This window comes from Mustela lutreola, chromosome 6 (genome assembly GCF_030435805.1).
Source record: "Mustela lutreola isolate mMusLut2 chromosome 6, mMusLut2.pri, whole genome shotgun sequence".
Classification (NCBI taxonomy): Eukaryota; Metazoa; Chordata; class Mammalia; order Carnivora; family Mustelidae; genus Mustela; species Mustela lutreola.
The window spans coordinates 84,024,928-84,041,831 of NC_081295.1; the positions used below are offsets into that span (position 1 = coordinate 84,024,928).

Below are 16,904 nucleotides of genomic sequence, written 5' to 3' on the forward strand. Positions count from 1 at the left end.
TAGTAGCCCTTTCCCAGGCCCCTGGGCCTTAATGTGCTCTCGAAGTTCTATTCTTAACAGGGTGAAAGAATTCTTTCAGTTTTTTAAAAATTCAACAAAGTCACACTTTTCATCATCTCTACCATGATCTGTAAACACTGAATAAGGTTTGACAGGATGAAGGAAGAATTGGCTTTGCAGTGGGGTTTGGGGCACTGTTGCCCCCGTGTGGCCACTCTCCAGATAGCACGTGGCCGAATGTGTTTGGATTTACCGGATTCAAGGGAGAGTAAGACCGAAGAAGGTTGGTCCTTGAATTCCTTAGCTCCTGAAAACCATCCTCTAATTAATGAGCAGTATCCTAAATTGAGTATCTCTTAACTAGGTATTAGGGTTAGGGTCAGGGACAAGTTACATACATTAACTATAAGACAGCTTCTTGTATGTCAATCTTACCTGCCTGAGTTGTTTTTAAAGAATACAAAAGGAGAAGATATAGTCACCAAAGCACTGAGCATAGGACCTGTCTCCGGAAATAGGTCACTAAACACAATGATTGTTTCATCTTAGCTCAGGACCAGGAGATGGGCCTATATGTGCTTGGCAGGTAGCATCTGTGGCCAGCTGGCCATCTCCCCACCACAGCCACCCACACCCAGCTCAGCTCATCCTCCACTCTGCTCAAGGGCAGCAAGCAGACGGACCAGGTGCAGGTGGGACTCCCTCCGGTCAGGCATGGCTTGCTCCCAACAGGTAGAGAAGTGGGTCAGCTCCCATGCACATGATGTGTTCCTTTGGTTCCTTGCTGTCGGCCTCCCCTTTCTGTCACCCTGGTCCTGAACCTTTAGCTCCTGTGAGAACTTGGATTTGCACATTTGTGTTGACTTTTCAAAGTGTAGATCTGTGTTCCTTCGTTCACTGTCCTGGGATTGGAGATGAAGGTGGTAAAAGTCATCCTACTGTGAAAGCAGCCAAAAGAAATATCAATGTGCTCTGCTGCCAGCACCATAGATTTGAAAGCCATGGCCCACTATGTACTTCATGTTCTACACAATCAGCTTTAGGGACTCATAGATGCATGTGAATGAAAGCATACTGTAAGAAATTTCATTACCAAACTTTTGCCTTGCAAGAGACAGTTTAGGGTCACCGCCTCTCACCCGCGCTATCATTTCCAGTCTGGCCAATGCCCAGTCACACTGACACATGTAGCCACACAAGGGCACTGCTGTGACATCCTTCTGGAGCACCACTGGTCCCCTGGTCCCCCGGTCTGTCCAACCCTGCATACCCCCAGTCCTCCAGAGCATCCCCCATCGCATGACAGCTGTGATCACCCTCCTGGAGCATTCCCGGTCCCCCACCCCCAGGTTGTCCAACCCTGCACACCCCCAGTCCTCCTGAGTGTCCCCTGTTGTGGCACTTGTCACACAAGGCTGTCAATTGTCTCTCAGTCTGTCCTTTCCGCTTGGAGTAGATCTCTTACAGATGCCTGGCTGGGTGACAGGTGGATGAATGGTTTTGGGATCTTTTGTCCTGGAACAGAAGGTGTCCTTCAAATCCCTGATGGGCAGGGGGAGTCTCTGCCCCTCTGTGTGCCCCCAGCCTCAGTGGAACCTAGTGTCCAGGACAAGGGACTTGGGAGTCCTCACAGATGAATTTTGTTCTATGAAGGTGGCTTCCTTCTGAGATCACTATGCAACCACATTGCATGGCCATTCCTGGGGGACAGCAAGCATGCTACTGTATTGTATTCTCCTTGCACACTGTGGCTACCAAAGAGGAAACACACGCTCACCCTCACAAGTTCACACTTACACCTCCGTTTCTGAACATCACTACCATGGAAATGACAGTGAATTCCCATAGGACTGCAGACTTGTAGACGGGCCTTTCAAGGTGTCAGTAGAGGAGGATGGAGACGGTGCTATGGCTAAAAGGATGGAAGTCCTTGCCTCTGGGGGTGAAGAAATTAGATTTGTCCCAGAGGCGCTACATTCTACTCAAAGAAGGGACATGATCGTACGATCTTTGAGACCAGGGATTGGCAGACTTTTCTGTAATGTCTTCTGTAAAGATTTTCTGTTAGGTGTTGCAGTCCACGTGGTGTCTCTGACAATGTCTGCACTCTTGCATTGTGGCTTGAAAGCAGCCACAGATCATCTATAACTAATGTTCCAGCCACACCTGATTACAAGAATATAGGGAGAGGTCCAACTGGCCCATGGGTGGTAGTTTCCCACACCCCAGATCTGCAAAATGTTGGATGATAGTGGAGAGGGCTCTTCCTTTCCAGTGGCAGAGTGGGAAGACACTGTGATCTGTCCTGCCTGACTCCAGCCCCTGTCCTTGAATGAAAAGAAAGATGAGAGTGAGATTGGCCAAAAGTTAAGGCCTCAGGAATCCCCCCCCCCCATTCTCTCTCAAGTTTCCCCCAACATGTCTGTGGTGGAATTCAGCGTAGGTATTGTTTAGCTGAGTCAGTCCCCACTGCCTTGTGGCTATATCGTTCAGGTTATATGCCACACTGATGGTCATCTTGTTCAGGCCAAGACCATGAGCACATTTAGGGTTCTCCTGAGTTAGCAGAGGATCCAGCATGTATGGGCTTCAGGATGAATCTGAATGAGCCCTCAGCAATGTTATGGGGCACCTAGCTTCCTGGGCCCTCTGTGGCATTGGCATGGGCCTGTCCTAGGCCCCCCAAAACATAGCTTTTTCCATATTCTCTACCCTCTGTCAACATCTGTGTTTCCTACCAACTGTGTCTTTGCAGACAAACTCTGAGATGGCCTCCACTGACATCTCAGAGTCTCATTATAACCAGCGCCAGAGGTTTCTGTGGCCCTGACCTGACCTTTGTTCCCAGATATGCCCCATGAAGAGTTCCATGAGAGCCTGGAAGTCCAGGAAAGATCTGTGGGTACAGAGGCAGGATCACCAAGGGGGTTAATGGAGGGCATGAGGTTCCGACTTTATGGCCCGGGGTGCTGCCAATGTTGGCAGTGGCCTCAGTGGGGCATGCAGTTTCTCCTGTTCTGAGGGGTCTGTGCAGCTCCAAAGGGCACAGTTTCCTCCTGGGGTGTGACTCAGAGGTCCCCAATCTGGGGGGTTTCAGGGCCAGGACTCTGGGGACAGAAGCCTGAGAACCCAACCCAGGGTTGGGTTTCAGGCCAAGGGGCATGGAAGCCTCACCTTTCGGTGGGTCTCCCAGGGGGTCTGAGGAGAGGGAGGTTGGGTAGGCATTAAGAGGAGATCCAGGCCACATGTGAACCCAGCATTTAGAGTTCTCTCAGACAGGCTTCCGTCCATGACCAACCAGGACCCTGGGCCAGGCCTAGGTGGCTCCCATGAAGGACTCTGCTGCCAGGAGCAGGTTTGCCCGGGGATTCCAGCCAATTCTCATGAGATTTCTGCCCAAATCAATGTTGATTTGGGCAGAAATCTCATGAGAACTGGCTGGCATTGGGTGGTGATTCTGGCCGGGCACCCACCTGGTGTTGGGAGCGCTTTCTCGCTAGTTTCATGTTGTGGCCATGTGGACCTTGAGATGGGCCCACGTGGCTCCCCTGAGGGTCCCCGTGGAGGCAAGCTCCCTGGGGTCTGTGATGTGGGAGGGTGTGAGCCTGAGCTTCAGACTCTCAGTTTGTGGTTCGAAGGAGTCACCATAGGTCAGGGTGGCCTGAGGGGGGGCATGTAGGTTTCTCCAGGTATGAGGGTTTTGCGCAGCTCCCAATGGCACGGTTGCCTTCTGCGTGGCAGGTGGAGTTCTGTGGTATGGCTCAGGGTCTCCAATCTGGAGGGCTTGGGGGATAGGCCCCTGGGGATGAAAGCCTGAAAACCCAACTTAGTGTTCAGGTTAGGGCCTAGTGGCATGTCAGGCCTGATCTGCCAGTTCTGAGACTGGCAACCCAGAGGGCTGAGCAGAGGGAGGTTTTGGCCATGTGTGCACCTGGCTTTTAGAACACTTTCTTGCATGGTTCGGGCTGCGACCACTCGAGATCTGGGGCCAGGCCCTGTCAGGTCCCCTTAAGGTCCATGTAACTGGAAAGGAGTTTTCTGGAGGTTTCTGAACAATTCTCAAGAGATTTCTGTCCAAGTCGATATCAATTTGGGCAGAAAGCTCATGAGAATTGGCCAGCATCGTGCAATTAAGCATCGTGCAATTCAGGCCACACTCATGCCCGCTGTTGAGAGCGCTTTCTGCCTAGGTATGTGTTGCCACAATATGGGAACTCAGGCTGGGGACACCCAGTTTCATGGGTGCTGAAGTCAGAAAGAGATTCTTTGGGAATTCTCCTGGATAGAGGCATGCTGGTGGTTTCAAGGGGCTTGGCATCGGCAACCCTGGGGTAAATTTCATGCCTGACGCTGGGTGAGTCAGGTTATCCCACAAGTTTTCCGTTTCCTCCTTAGGAAATTGCTGGCAGATAATGTTCTGCTTGAAGCAGAACCCACCTGCACTGTCAGTGGGCATGCAGGCTGTTGCAGCCACTCTGGAAAAAAGTATGGTGGTTCCTCCAAGAGCTAAAAACTGAACTCTAGGATCCAGCAATTGCACTCCTAGGTATTTACCCAAAGGACACAAAAATGCACTCTTAACAGGGTACAAGCACTGTGATGTTTATAGCAGCATTATCAACAGTAGTGAAACTATGGAAGGAGTCCCAATGTCCATTCACTGAGGAATGGAGAAAGAAGATGTGGGTGATCTATATCTATATCTATATACAATGGAATAGGACCCAGTTTCAAAAAGAATGAAATCTTACCATTTGCAAGGATGTGGATGGATCTGGAGTGGATTAAGCTAAGCAAAATCAGTAGGACAAGACCAATACCCTATGACTTGACTCCTATGGAATTTTCAAAAAGAAAACAGATGAATATAGTGAAGGGAGAAAGATAGGCCAATGAGAAACAGACTCCACCTTAGAGTACAAACTGAGGGTTGCTAGAGGCAGGGGTGTGGGGGAAGTGTTCAATGGGTGATGGCAATTAGGGAGGGCACTTGCTGTGATGAGCTCTGGGTGTTCTATGCAAGTGAGAAATCACGAAATCCTATCCCTGAAGCAAAGGATTTACCACTGCACAGAAACGAGTTGGAATTGAAGTCAATGAAGAAAAGAAGACCATGTTCTGCTTCATGAAGAGTGAGGTAAAAGTGGAGTGATTTTCACTCTCCTATTCTGTAGATGATCATTTTCAAACACACTGTGGTAGGATACGCTAGTTTATTTTTGCATAAGGAATCCTCAGAAAGCTGCCATGGGGAGGCACCTGGGTGGCTCAGTGGGTTAAAGCCTCTGCCTTCAGCTCAGGTCATGATCTCAAGATCCTCTGATCGAGCCCCACATCAGGCTCTCTGCTCATCAGGAAGCCTGCCTCCCCCCACTCTCTCTGCCTGCCTCTCAGCCTACTTGTGATCTCTGTCTGTCAAATAAATAAATAAAATCTTAAAAAAAAAAAAAGCTGCCATGGAAGATTCAGATCTCAGGGCATGTACATGTTCCATTGATACGTTCCTTACAGTTTGCCCAGGTACACAGGTAGGTGGAGAGAAATATGACAGAAGAGGAAAGGAGGTGTTAAGCATTCAGGAGATAGCCTTTTCCCTTTCTCATGAAAGACTTGGGCCAGTGTAATTTTGGAGGAAGGAGGGGGATCCCAGAGCTCTGCGGCAGAGGAAGTTCCAAGTCTGCCTTGAGCTGACAGGGGTCCCTGAGGTGAGCTAAGCTAAGGCATGATCTGCCAGTGCTGGAGCCGGATCCCTGGAGTGCTGAGTTGAGGGCAGGGTCAGGAGGTATGTCAGGCTGCGGGTTTGTAGCCAGGGAGCTACAGAAGGTGGGGGTGTAGGTTTCAGGGGGGCATACAGGTTTCTCCACCTCTGAAGGGTTCTGCACAGCTCCAAACAGCAGTTTCCATCTGGGTGGAAAGTGGACTCCTGGGGTGAGGCTCCTGGGTCCCAAATCTGGAGGGCTTGGGGGACAGGCCCCTGGAAACGGAAGACTGAAAACCCAAGCTAGGGTTCAGGATAGGGCTTAATGTCACGGCAGGCCCAATTGATCTGCCAGTGCTGAAAATGAAACCCCAGGGGGCTGAGTAGAGGGAGGGTTTGGCCACCCGTGCCCCTGACTTTTAGAATGCTTTCTCACAGGGTTTGAGCCCCAACCACTCAACCACTTGGGACCTCCGGCTGGCTCAGGCAGCTCCCCTGAAGGCTCCCATAGCCAGAAGTGACTTCCGCCAGGGGTTTCCAGCCAAATCTCAGGAGCATTCTGCCCAAATCGATATCGATTTGGGCAGAAAGCTCCTGAGAATTGGGCAGCGTTGGGCGGCGTTTCGGGCCACGCTGCCCCGAGCTAAGAGCACTTTCTCACTAGGTCTGGAGCACCCCCCCACCCCCCCAGGCAAGCTCCCACGGTGCAGAGGTGAGTTAGGGTGTGGCCTGAGCCTCAGTCTCTAGCTTTTTTTTTGCAGAAGGGGGCGCTGAAGGTTTGGTGGTCTGAGGTGGACATGCAGGTTTCTACCCGCTCTGAGTGTTTCCTGCAGCTGCCAAAGGTATGGTTTCCTCCTGGGTGGCAGGCAGCGCCCTGCCATATGGCCCTGCCCTTGAGGGCCAGGACTCTGGGGACGGAAGCCTGAGAACCCAACTCTGGGTTAGGGTTTGGGCCTAGGCAGGCCCCAGCTGCCAATGCTGAGGCAGGCTCCTGGGAGTACTGAGTAGAGGGCGGGTTTGGCCTCCATTCAGAGGCAACTGGGGCTGCACGTGCACCTGCCCTTTAGAGCGCTTTGTCGTAGGCTTAGGGGGACATCCTGCAGGACCCTGGGCTGAGCCCAGGCAGCTCCCATGAAGGTCCCGCTGCAGGACCTGGGGCTTTCTGGCCAATTCTCACAAGCTTTCTGCCAAATGGACATAGATTGGAAAGTCAATGTGACCACTTGATTAAACAGCATACAAAAGGTAAATAAGTGATGAGTATATATTAAATATACCATTCCAGATTTGAAATTCTATTAAAGTTGCTTGATTTAAGTCTTCAAACAGCAAAGTCTTGAACATTCTAGAGCCAAACTTTGGAGAAATTTTTTAAAAATATTTTTTAAATGTACTGTGCTCTATTTATTTTTTTAAAAAGATTTTATTTATTTATTTGACAGACAGAGATCACAAGTAGGCAGAGAGGCAGGCAGAGAGAAAGGGGGAAGCGGGGGAAGCAGGCTCACCGCTGAGCAGAGAGCCTGATGCGGGGCTCGATCCCAGGACCCTGGGATCATGACCTGAGCCAAAGGCAGAGGCTTTAACCCACTGAGCCACCCAGGCACCCCTACTGTTCTCTATTTAAAGGTATTCTTGTCCAGGACAAGATATTTTTAAAAGTTTAAGGCAAAGCCAGCTTGGTAATATGCTTCAGGGAAAGCTAGGGCAGGGATAAGGATAGACATGTAGATCAATGGAATAGAATGGAGAGTCCCAAAATAAACCCTCGCATTTAAGCTCAATTGATTTTTGACAAGAATACTAAGGCAATTTAACAGGGAAAGAATGTTTTTTTCAACAAATGGTGCTAGGACAACTGGGTTGCCCATGTGCAAAAGAATGAAGATGAACTTTTAACTCATACCAATATATGAAAACTAACTTCAAATGGATCAAAGATCCAAATTGAAGAGCTAAAACTATAAATCTCTTAAAAGAACACATAGATGTAAATCTTCATGACTTTGGGTGAGGCAATGGTTTCTTAGCTATGACGCCAAAAGCAGTAGAAACTAAAGTAAAAATAGATAAATTGAACTTCATCAAAATTAAACACTTCTGTGCTTCAGAGAACACCATCCAAAAGTGAAAGTGGAAGAAAATGTGCAAATAAGATCTGAAAAGGAACTTGCAAAAAGAATGTATAAAGAACTCCTACAACTCAATAATAAAAAGACAAATAACCCAATTTTAAAATGGGCAAAGGATGTGACTAGACATTTCTCCAAAGAGATATACAAAGGAGCAGTGAGGGGGTGCCTGGTGGCTCAGTGGATTGGGCCTCTGCCTTCAGCTCAGGTCATGGTCTCAAGGTCCTGGGATCAAGCCCCGCATTGGGCCCTCTGCTTGGCGGGGAGCCTGCTTCCCCCTCTCTCTGCTGCCTCTCTACCTACTTGTGATGTCTCTCTCTGTGTCAAATAAATAAATAAAATCTTTTTTTTTTTTTTTTTAAAGGGGGGGGCGCCTGGGTGGCTCAGTGGGTTAAGCCACTGCCTTTGGCTCGGGTCATGATCTCAGGGTCCTGGGATCGAGTCCCGCATTGGGCTCTCTGCTCAGCAGGGAGCCTGCTTCCCTCTCTCTCTCTCTACCTGCCTCTCCATCTACTTGTGATCTCTCTCTGTCAAATAAATAAATAAAATCTTTAAAAAAAAAAAAAAAAAAAGAGTAGGGAGGACACAAGAAGATACACAACACTAACCATCAGGGAAGTGACAGTCAAAACCACTATGAGATTCTGCACTCACCAAGCTGGCTGGAATAAAAGACAGTTAACAAATGTTGACAAGGACATAGAGAAACTGTCACCTCACATCCTGCTGCTGGGCCACAATGTAAAATGGTACAGCCACTGTGGAAAACCATCAGGAAGTTCCTCAAAAGTTAAATGTAAAGCTGCCCAGTGACTCAGCAACTTCCTGGATATGCTCCAGGAAGAACTGAAAACATATGTCAACCCAAAAACTTCTACACAAATGTTCATGGCCTCACTGTTCTTAACAGTCAAAAAGTTGAAATGACCAAAATGTCTATCAACTGATGAATGGATAATACATAAAATGGAATAATATTCAGCAATAAAAAGAAATGGAATAGGGCCCCTAGGTGGCTCAGTGGGTTGAGGGTCTGCCTTGGGGTCATGATCCCAGTGTCCTGAGATTGAGCCCCACATCAGGCTCTCTGCTCAGTGGAGAGTCTGCTTCTCCCTCTACCCTGTTCCTGATCTCTCTCTCTCTCTCTCTCAAATACATAAAATCTTAGAAAGAAAGAAAGAAAGAAGAAAGAGGAAAAGATGGAAGGAAAAAAGGAAGGAAGAAAAATGGAATAGGAGGTTATGTAGAGCAGTGCCTTCTTGACTGGGTTGAGGCAAATACAGCAAACAGGTGTTGTGGGACGCCTGGGTGGCCCAGCCAGTTAAGCTGCTGCCTTCCACTCAGGTCATGATCCCAGGATCCTGGGATGGAGTCCCACATCTGGCTCCTTGTCCAGCAGGGAGCCTTGCTTCTCTCTCTGCCTCTGCCTGCCACTCTGTGTGCTTGTGCTCGCTCTCTCTGACAAGTAAACAAATAAAATCTTAAAAAGGAAAAGAAAAAGAAAACAGGTGCTGTGATTTGTCCTCCTCTGTTTTCTCCTCTTCAGAGAAAAAAAAAATAGAGTACTCAGAGTTAGAGGATAAAGACGCAGGAATGTTGAGCTAAGGACCTTCCCAGAATTCATAAAGTACAGTCATCAGAGAAAACTTTCCTACAGAAAAGACTGGATCCTGGAAGGAAAATGGTGACTATGAGGAGGATGTTGTGGTAAATGATCCATAGCAAAGAGGTGGTCAACTCCAATGATGAAAAGGGCAATGGCAGAAAACAAATTAATTTTTTGGCTGAGATAACATTTAGCAATCATTTTCTGTGGCTCAGGCTGGGTTCTAAGTGATTTACACGGATTATCTCATTTGATTTTCACAACAGCCTACTCTCTGCCCAGGGAGACAGTCCCCATTCTAAATGTAAACCAGCTCCTGGTACTCGCTGCTTCCCTTCCCCGGAAGCTTCCCTTACGCATAGGGTGAAACGCAGACACCTGACCACTGTCTCTAAGACCGAGGCCACCTTCTAGAATTCAGCTCATTCTACTCCAGCCACTCTGGCCTCCTAGTGTTGCCTTAAAGCCTGTTGCTGTCACAAGGACTTTGCATTCCCTGTCCCCCAGCTTGGAACACTTTTCCCCAGGTGTTCCCATGGCTCACTCCCCAACTGCCACTCTCTGTTCAAATATTGCTTCCCTAAGGGAGGCCTTCCCCAAAGTCACTCTGCCTCACTCAGCATCTCCAATCCTGCTTTGAGCCTGCATCTCTGTCTGGCTAGTCATCGGCTTTACTGTGTCCCTCCTACATTACTAGTTCAATGAGAGTAGCCTCATCTTCTGTTATGCTCTCTGTTCTAGCTACCAATGCCTGGAACTGAGTCTAGCATACAGCAAGCACTAAATAAAATGTGTTTGAATGAAATTGGTCCGTCAAATATTGTATTTGACTCTCTGTGTTGGTTTCCTTCTTATTTTTAGTAGTGTGATATTGCTGGGAGCTTTAATTCATGTTTTGTCTGATGAGACAAACAGGGAATGTTTTCTCTGAGGGAAAGGCTGAGTATGGTCCGCCTTTGGACCAGACCCTAAAAGAGGACATGGCACCCCCTGAAGCCAGCGTGATGGAAGCAGCAGTGACAAGCAAGAAATCATCACAGGACAGGTCCATCTGAGGAAAGAAGTTGGGCTCTGGGGATGCCTGGATGGCTCAGTCAGTTAAGCGTCTTCAGCTCTGGTCATGATCTTGGGGTCCTGGATTTGAGCCCCCATCAGACTCTTTGCTCAGCGGGAAGTCTGCTTCTCCCTCTCCCTGCTTGTGTGATCTCTGTCTCTCTCTCTCTCTCTCTCTCTCTCTCTCTCTTTCTCAAATAAATAAATAAAATAAAAAAGAAGTTGGGCTATGAGGGCCACCGCCCGCCACCTACCTCCTACCCCCAACCATAGAACCCACCTATCATTCTCTCTCCACTGCCAACCATAGTTTGGTCCCAGTGGACTTGAGCACCTCTAAGATATCAAACAGTAATTATTCTTCTTTCCTGTTTTCCCTTAGTATCTCTAAACAAAGAAGCAAAGAAACCAGCAGGAGTAGGGCTTAGAGCATTACTTCTGGATAGTTCAAGGAGGAAAACCACCAGGAAGGCTGAGGTTCTTTCCTCCCTGATTGAGCATTAGATTCACCTGGGGAGCCTTTAAACCACCTGCTGCCCAGGCCACACCTCAGGCTAACTCAGTCAGAATCCCTCAAGGTGGGGCGCAAGAAGCTATAGTGCTTACAACTCCGCAAGTGAATCTAATAGGCCCCCCAGTTTGAGGGTGGGGAGCAACAATTCTCACACTTTAATGTGCACACAGATCTCCCAGGGCATGTGTAAAAAAGTTGATTCTGATTCCAGCACTGGGGCTGGGGCCTGAGATTTTGCACATTTGACCAATTGCCAAATGCCGCCTCTGCTGTCTAGCTCTCTGTGGACCACAGTTTGAGTAGCAAGTGTGAGATCAAATACTGGCTTTGACTCAGGTTCACAACTTTCAGATCTAAGGTTTCGTGATCTGGACATCATTAATCCACGTGTTCTGCTAATTCCTGGGCGTCTCAGCCATTTGATGGCCTTTGTTCTCTTTGCTCTTCCTGGCTACCTGACTGGCTGTTGCTGGGGAAACAGAAGACCCACCTCTTGAACCATCCCACAATCAATGCTGTCCCCGATTTTTCTCAACTACATGGCCAACTTGTGGATTATCTCCTCCTGGTGATGGTTCTGGCCACTGCTACTCTCCTTGGGCTGAAAAGGCAGATAGTGACCTACATGGGCAGAAGAGTTCAGAAGAGATTATTAACTATCAGTAAACCCCTCACCACTAGTCATAAAAAACTGTCTTATTAGACGAGAGGGATGAAATCTCATCATCAATGATTATAGAAAAGCAAAGTCTTATATTGGAATAGATTAGCTCTGTTCAATAAAAATATAATTCAAACTACATACTAATTTCAAATTTCCTAGTAGTAACACCTAGTATAACATAAGTAATATATTCTATTTAAGATGATATATCCAGGGCGCCTGGGTGACACAGTGGGTTAAGCCACTGTCTTCGGCTCAGGTCATGATCTCAGAGTCCTGGGATCAAGTCCCGCATCAGATTCTCTGCTCAGCAGGGAGCCTGCTTTCCTCTCTCTCTCTCTCTGCCTGCCTCTCACTCTACTTGTGATATCTCTCTGTCAAATAAATAAATAAAATCTTTAACAAAAAAAAAGATATATCCAAAATATTATCATTAAATGTATAATCAATATAAGATTATTGCTGATATTGTTTTGCATTCTGTTTATTATACCTAAGTCTTTCAAATCCAACACAAATACCTACAGCACATCTCAATCCAAGCACTACCCTGCTTTCCAGGTGGAAAATCTTGATCTGTATTTAGTCTCATGCAATTTACAGTTTAAAACATGAATTCAGGGCACCTGGGTGGCTCAGTGGGTTGGGCCGGTGCCTTCGGCTCAGGTCATGATCTCACGGTCCTGGGATCGAGTCCCGCATCGGGCTCTCTGCTCAGCGGGGAGCCTGCTTCCCTCTCTCTCTCTCTGCCTGCCTCTTCATCTACTTGTGATTTCTCTCTGTCAAATAAATGAATAAAGTCTTTAAAAAAAATAAAAATAAAAATAAAACATGAATTCATGCATCCAAGTTGTTCCAAACATACTTAAAGTTTTCCAACAATGAAATCAAGCATCATTAAAGATGCCAATCATCGTGTGACTTGCCCACATCCCCTTTCAATAGAATCTGCCATGTTGCCTAAGCAATCAAGCTCCTTCTTCCATGTCCTCACCCTGAGCTCAGGCCCAAAGCTGTTTGGATCAGAGATGGATACCTGCCTGACCCAAGAACCATGATTCACTGGCTGGTCAGGTAGTCAAAACCCAGCCTCTAAATAGAACAGGGTCCCTTCTTCTCTGTTCAGTGTTCAGGAAACTAAGAAAAAATCGGCAGCAGGACCAGTAATGCTACAGGACTATGTTGGGCCTAGGGTAAGTCAAATCCATTTGCAAGCAAACATTATGAAAGGGAAGGAAACACTGAAAGGAGAGATGGAGAAAGCTGGTTGACAGAGAAGAAAAAGCCACCAGTAAGTAAGCCACCAGACACTTACTAGAAAAGCAAGATTAAAAAAAAAAAGACTGGCCCCAGAATTCCCTGAGAACCTGACCCCACCAAGTTCAGTTCTGTTTCATAAACATCCTCACCACAGCTTTTTGAAGGTGACCAGAGTAGGTTTCTCTTCCCTGCAACCAAACAAATAATCATCAAAGTATCATATCAATTATCATTGTGCAGAGCTGTCAAATGTAGGAAAAACTGTGTAGGAAATCATGTTGGCTATACAGATGCTTCAGGACAGACTCTGAAAGCAAAATTTAAAAATTAGGTCCCTGGGACACCTGGCTGGCACAGTCGGTGGAACACATGACTCTTTATCTTGGGGTTGTGAATTTGAGCCCCATGCTGGGTATATAGATTACTTAAAAACAAAATCTTTTGAAAATAATAAAATGAAAAAAAAAAAAAAAAAAGGTTCCTGGTACTAGTGGCTTGTGTTTGGGTTCTGGTCATTTATCCATTCCTATTAAAATTTGAATGGAGGGGCACCTGCGGGGCTCAGTCAGTTAAACACCTGCCTTTGGCTCAGGTCACCATCCTGGGGTCCTGGAATCGAGCCCCGCATTGGGCTCCCTACTCAGGAGCATCTGCCCCTTCTGCCACTGCCTCCGCTTGGCCCACTCTCCCACCCCACAGAGCTTGTGCTTACATGCTCCCGTGCACACACACTCTCTCTCTCAAATAAATACAATTTTTTTTTTTTAAGTTGAATGCAAAATGTCTTCAAGGCTCTGCTGTACTCAACCTGTTTAGTCAGGATCATCTGCTGACTAAAGAGAGACCAGTATCCCTGTCCTACATATATTTACACAGCAAAATACCTATGCCACAATGTTATAAAAAATATTATAAGATTACAGGAAAGAAATTATTTTTTTAAAGATTTTTTTTTAATTTACTTTACAGAGAGAGAGAGCACAAGTAGGCAGAGGAGCAGGCAGAGGGAGTGGGAGAAGCAGGCTTCCAGCTGAGCAAGGAGCCTGATGCGGGGCTCGATCCCAGAACCATGGGATCATGATCTGAGCTGAAAGCAGATGCTTAAATGGCTGAGCCACCCAGGGGAGACTGGGTGACTCAGCCACCCTAAGGAAAGAAATTATTAAATCAAAGCTCTAAAATAACCATATATCGGAGAAGTAAGAGGTCTTGTGACAAGATGACAAAAATGAATTAAACATAAAAGTAAAACTGTATTTTCCAAGAATTGAATTTTTAATATCCAGAGGGAAAAAGGATATCTTGCTCTGTGCTGAAAAGTTGTGTGAATGTATATACGTAGATCTCCACACAGTGTTCTGAAAATAAAATCATAGTCTGAAAGGCCTCCTGGGAAATTTGGGACAATCATGTGGTTAATCTTTTGCAAGAATAATTCCTTCATAAAGCAAATAATAAGCCTCAATGTATTGAAACTTTAAAAAATATTGCTGTGGTGAGAATCATACCTATAAAACTTTGTCCCTTTAGCTGCACTTGGGAAAACTTTCAAGCAAACATACTTCTAAGGTTTTATAAGTGTTTCTTTGCTGCTAGCTATACTGTGACTATTTTAATTTCTCCTATGGTGATCGTGCTTTCATAATCTTGATTTTGTTCACTAAATATTTAATAGAGTTCTAGAGACTTCTGGCTCAAGCCTGGACATAAGCATCAGCCTCCCATTGCCCCTAATCCCTCCCAAGACACCACCAAAATGAATGCATAAAATTAGAATAAAACCACAACAGTGAAAAGAATGGGAGATGGATCAACAGCAGATGAGAGATGTGTATGTGTTTCTGGAAGGCAGAAAGCAGATGAGGCAAGATATGGACAAATGAGCCAGGCAGAGAAAGTGCCAAGACCTCACCACAGGAGCTCCTGAGGCCTGGAAGCCCATTTACTACACTAAAACCCCAGGGCTGGGAGAAGGAGACATGACCTTGACTGGAAGGCTGATGGGGATCAACTGTACCACATGATACCCTTGACACCCCCAGGCCACTATACCCAGCACAAACTTCAGGCAAGAAAAACCCAGGCCACTCTTCTCTAATGGAAGAGAACAAATCTTGTGGAGAAAGCCAAAGCTTCTTTATGAATGTTGGTGCCTCAAATTAAAGGTTTCCTTGTTGCAGCATTTGGAGGACCTAGGATGAGAAAGTGAGCTCCCTGACTCGTGTTCCTAAAGTCCCCCTAACTCAGAGCCCTCCTATGCCTCAGTTTGAGTCCCCACTCAATGGGGCACTAATTAATCATAGTGGTAAAATTCTGAAGCCAGATCACTTGGGTTCAAATGTAAAATCCACTATAGGTAACACTGTGTAACCAGGGACAAGTTATTTAATCTCTCCGTGCCTCAGTTTCTCCAACTGTAAGAAGGGAATAGTAATGTATTATTTCATCAACCATAAGATTTTGTAATGTCTCCAAAATCAGAATGTGTTTTATAACCTATGGCATGTCATATTTCAATGACATTTACCTTTTAGAAGTAAACAAAATGATGGTATATTTTACAATTGATGGCATATTATTAAACCTAATGAAATAGCATAGTAAGTCTCTCATAGAGAGTTTGGGAGATGACTGAATCAGTTCACAAGGAAGTGTCCGGAACATAGATAGACACTACATAAATGTTAGCTACTACTACTACCTCCTTCATACTCACACAAAAGCAGAAAAAACCCACACCAGCTACCCAGTCCATAATTTCTTTAAAATAAAGGATCACTAGCAATTGAGAAGGACCACAGAATGCAAGAGAAATATCAGAAAAACAAAGAAAACTAATCCTGAAGAATACATGTAATTCAGGGAATGGAAGAGAATGTTTGCCAATTCTAATATATATATATTTTGAGAGATTTAAGACAATATCACATTCAAAAAAAAAAAAAAAAGAAACTGCTATGAAGAAAGAACAATCCTAGAACAAAATCTTTCCAATTTAAAAAATATGATCGCCAAAATTCAAAAGACAATGGATGGTCTGAAAAAATTAAGTCAAGAAAATCACTTGGGGAAAAAAAGTCAGAAGGTGAAAAATATATACGAGAGAAGAGATAGGTAATATAGAGGGTCAATATGGAAAGATGAGTGTTTGATTTATGGGATGGCCAGAAAGAGAGAAACAGAGGAGGAAAATTTCAAAGCAAGCAGTGTAAGAGAGCTTCCCAATGCTGAAGGACACCAAACATCAGATTAGAAAGTCCCCCCAACTCCGCACCCTGCCACACACATACACACACACACACACACACACACACACACACACAAGCCCCTCCAAGTTCCCAACACAGCAAATGGGGAAGTAAAAACCTCACCTCCAGAACATACTAAAATTTCAAAACACTAGGCATAAGAGACACTAAAAATCTCCAAAGAGAAACACAGGTTAGTTTGGCCACTGACTTCCCAACTACAATGCATACTAGAATATAAAGGAACCATTTTTGCCCCCAAGAATTCTATAAAAGATTATTTTCAACCTAGAATTCCATGTCTAGCTGAACTCTCAGTCACAAGTGAGAGGCGAATGAAGACATTTGAGAGGCTCGAGAATTTTTCTCCCATACAAAATTCCTTAGGAGGGAGTATTCCAATAACACAGAGTATGACTAAACCAAGAAAGAGAAAGAAGATTTAGCAGAAGGTGAATCCAACCCACGTGAAGGAAAGTCCCAGGATGACAGTGGGACAATAGGCCCAGAGAGAGACTAGATGAGAGCCAGAGAACAGCTCTGGAAGGACAGACCCTTGAGCAAGGGTATGGAAGAAAATTGGGGGAAACTCAAAGAAATGGAAACTATGAATCATGTGGGAGAAGAGAAGGAAAGGGAGTGAGAAAGTCCAGAAAGCAATAAAAGGTCATGCAGGAAGTTTATGGCCTGAATGTGAAGCAAATTTTAATGTGGTTTAAATTGAAAATA

The 16,904-nt window shown here is 45.8% G+C and overlaps 1 protein-coding gene across 1 annotated transcript in view; it reads right to left on the minus strand.

Annotated features, from left to right (window-relative positions):
* Window positions 1-11,507: 11,507 nt before the first annotated feature.
* Window positions 11,508-16,904, minus strand: part of PXT1 (peroxisomal testis enriched protein 1) — a 49,553-nt gene continuing 44,156 nt past the window's right edge. The window contains exon 3 of the mRNA XM_059177780.1: window positions 11,508-11,624. Coding sequence (XP_059033763.1) covers window positions 11,559-11,624 — 66 coding nt within the window. The 3' untranslated portion in view covers window positions 11,508-11,558. The remainder of the gene's footprint in view (window positions 11,625-16,904) is intronic.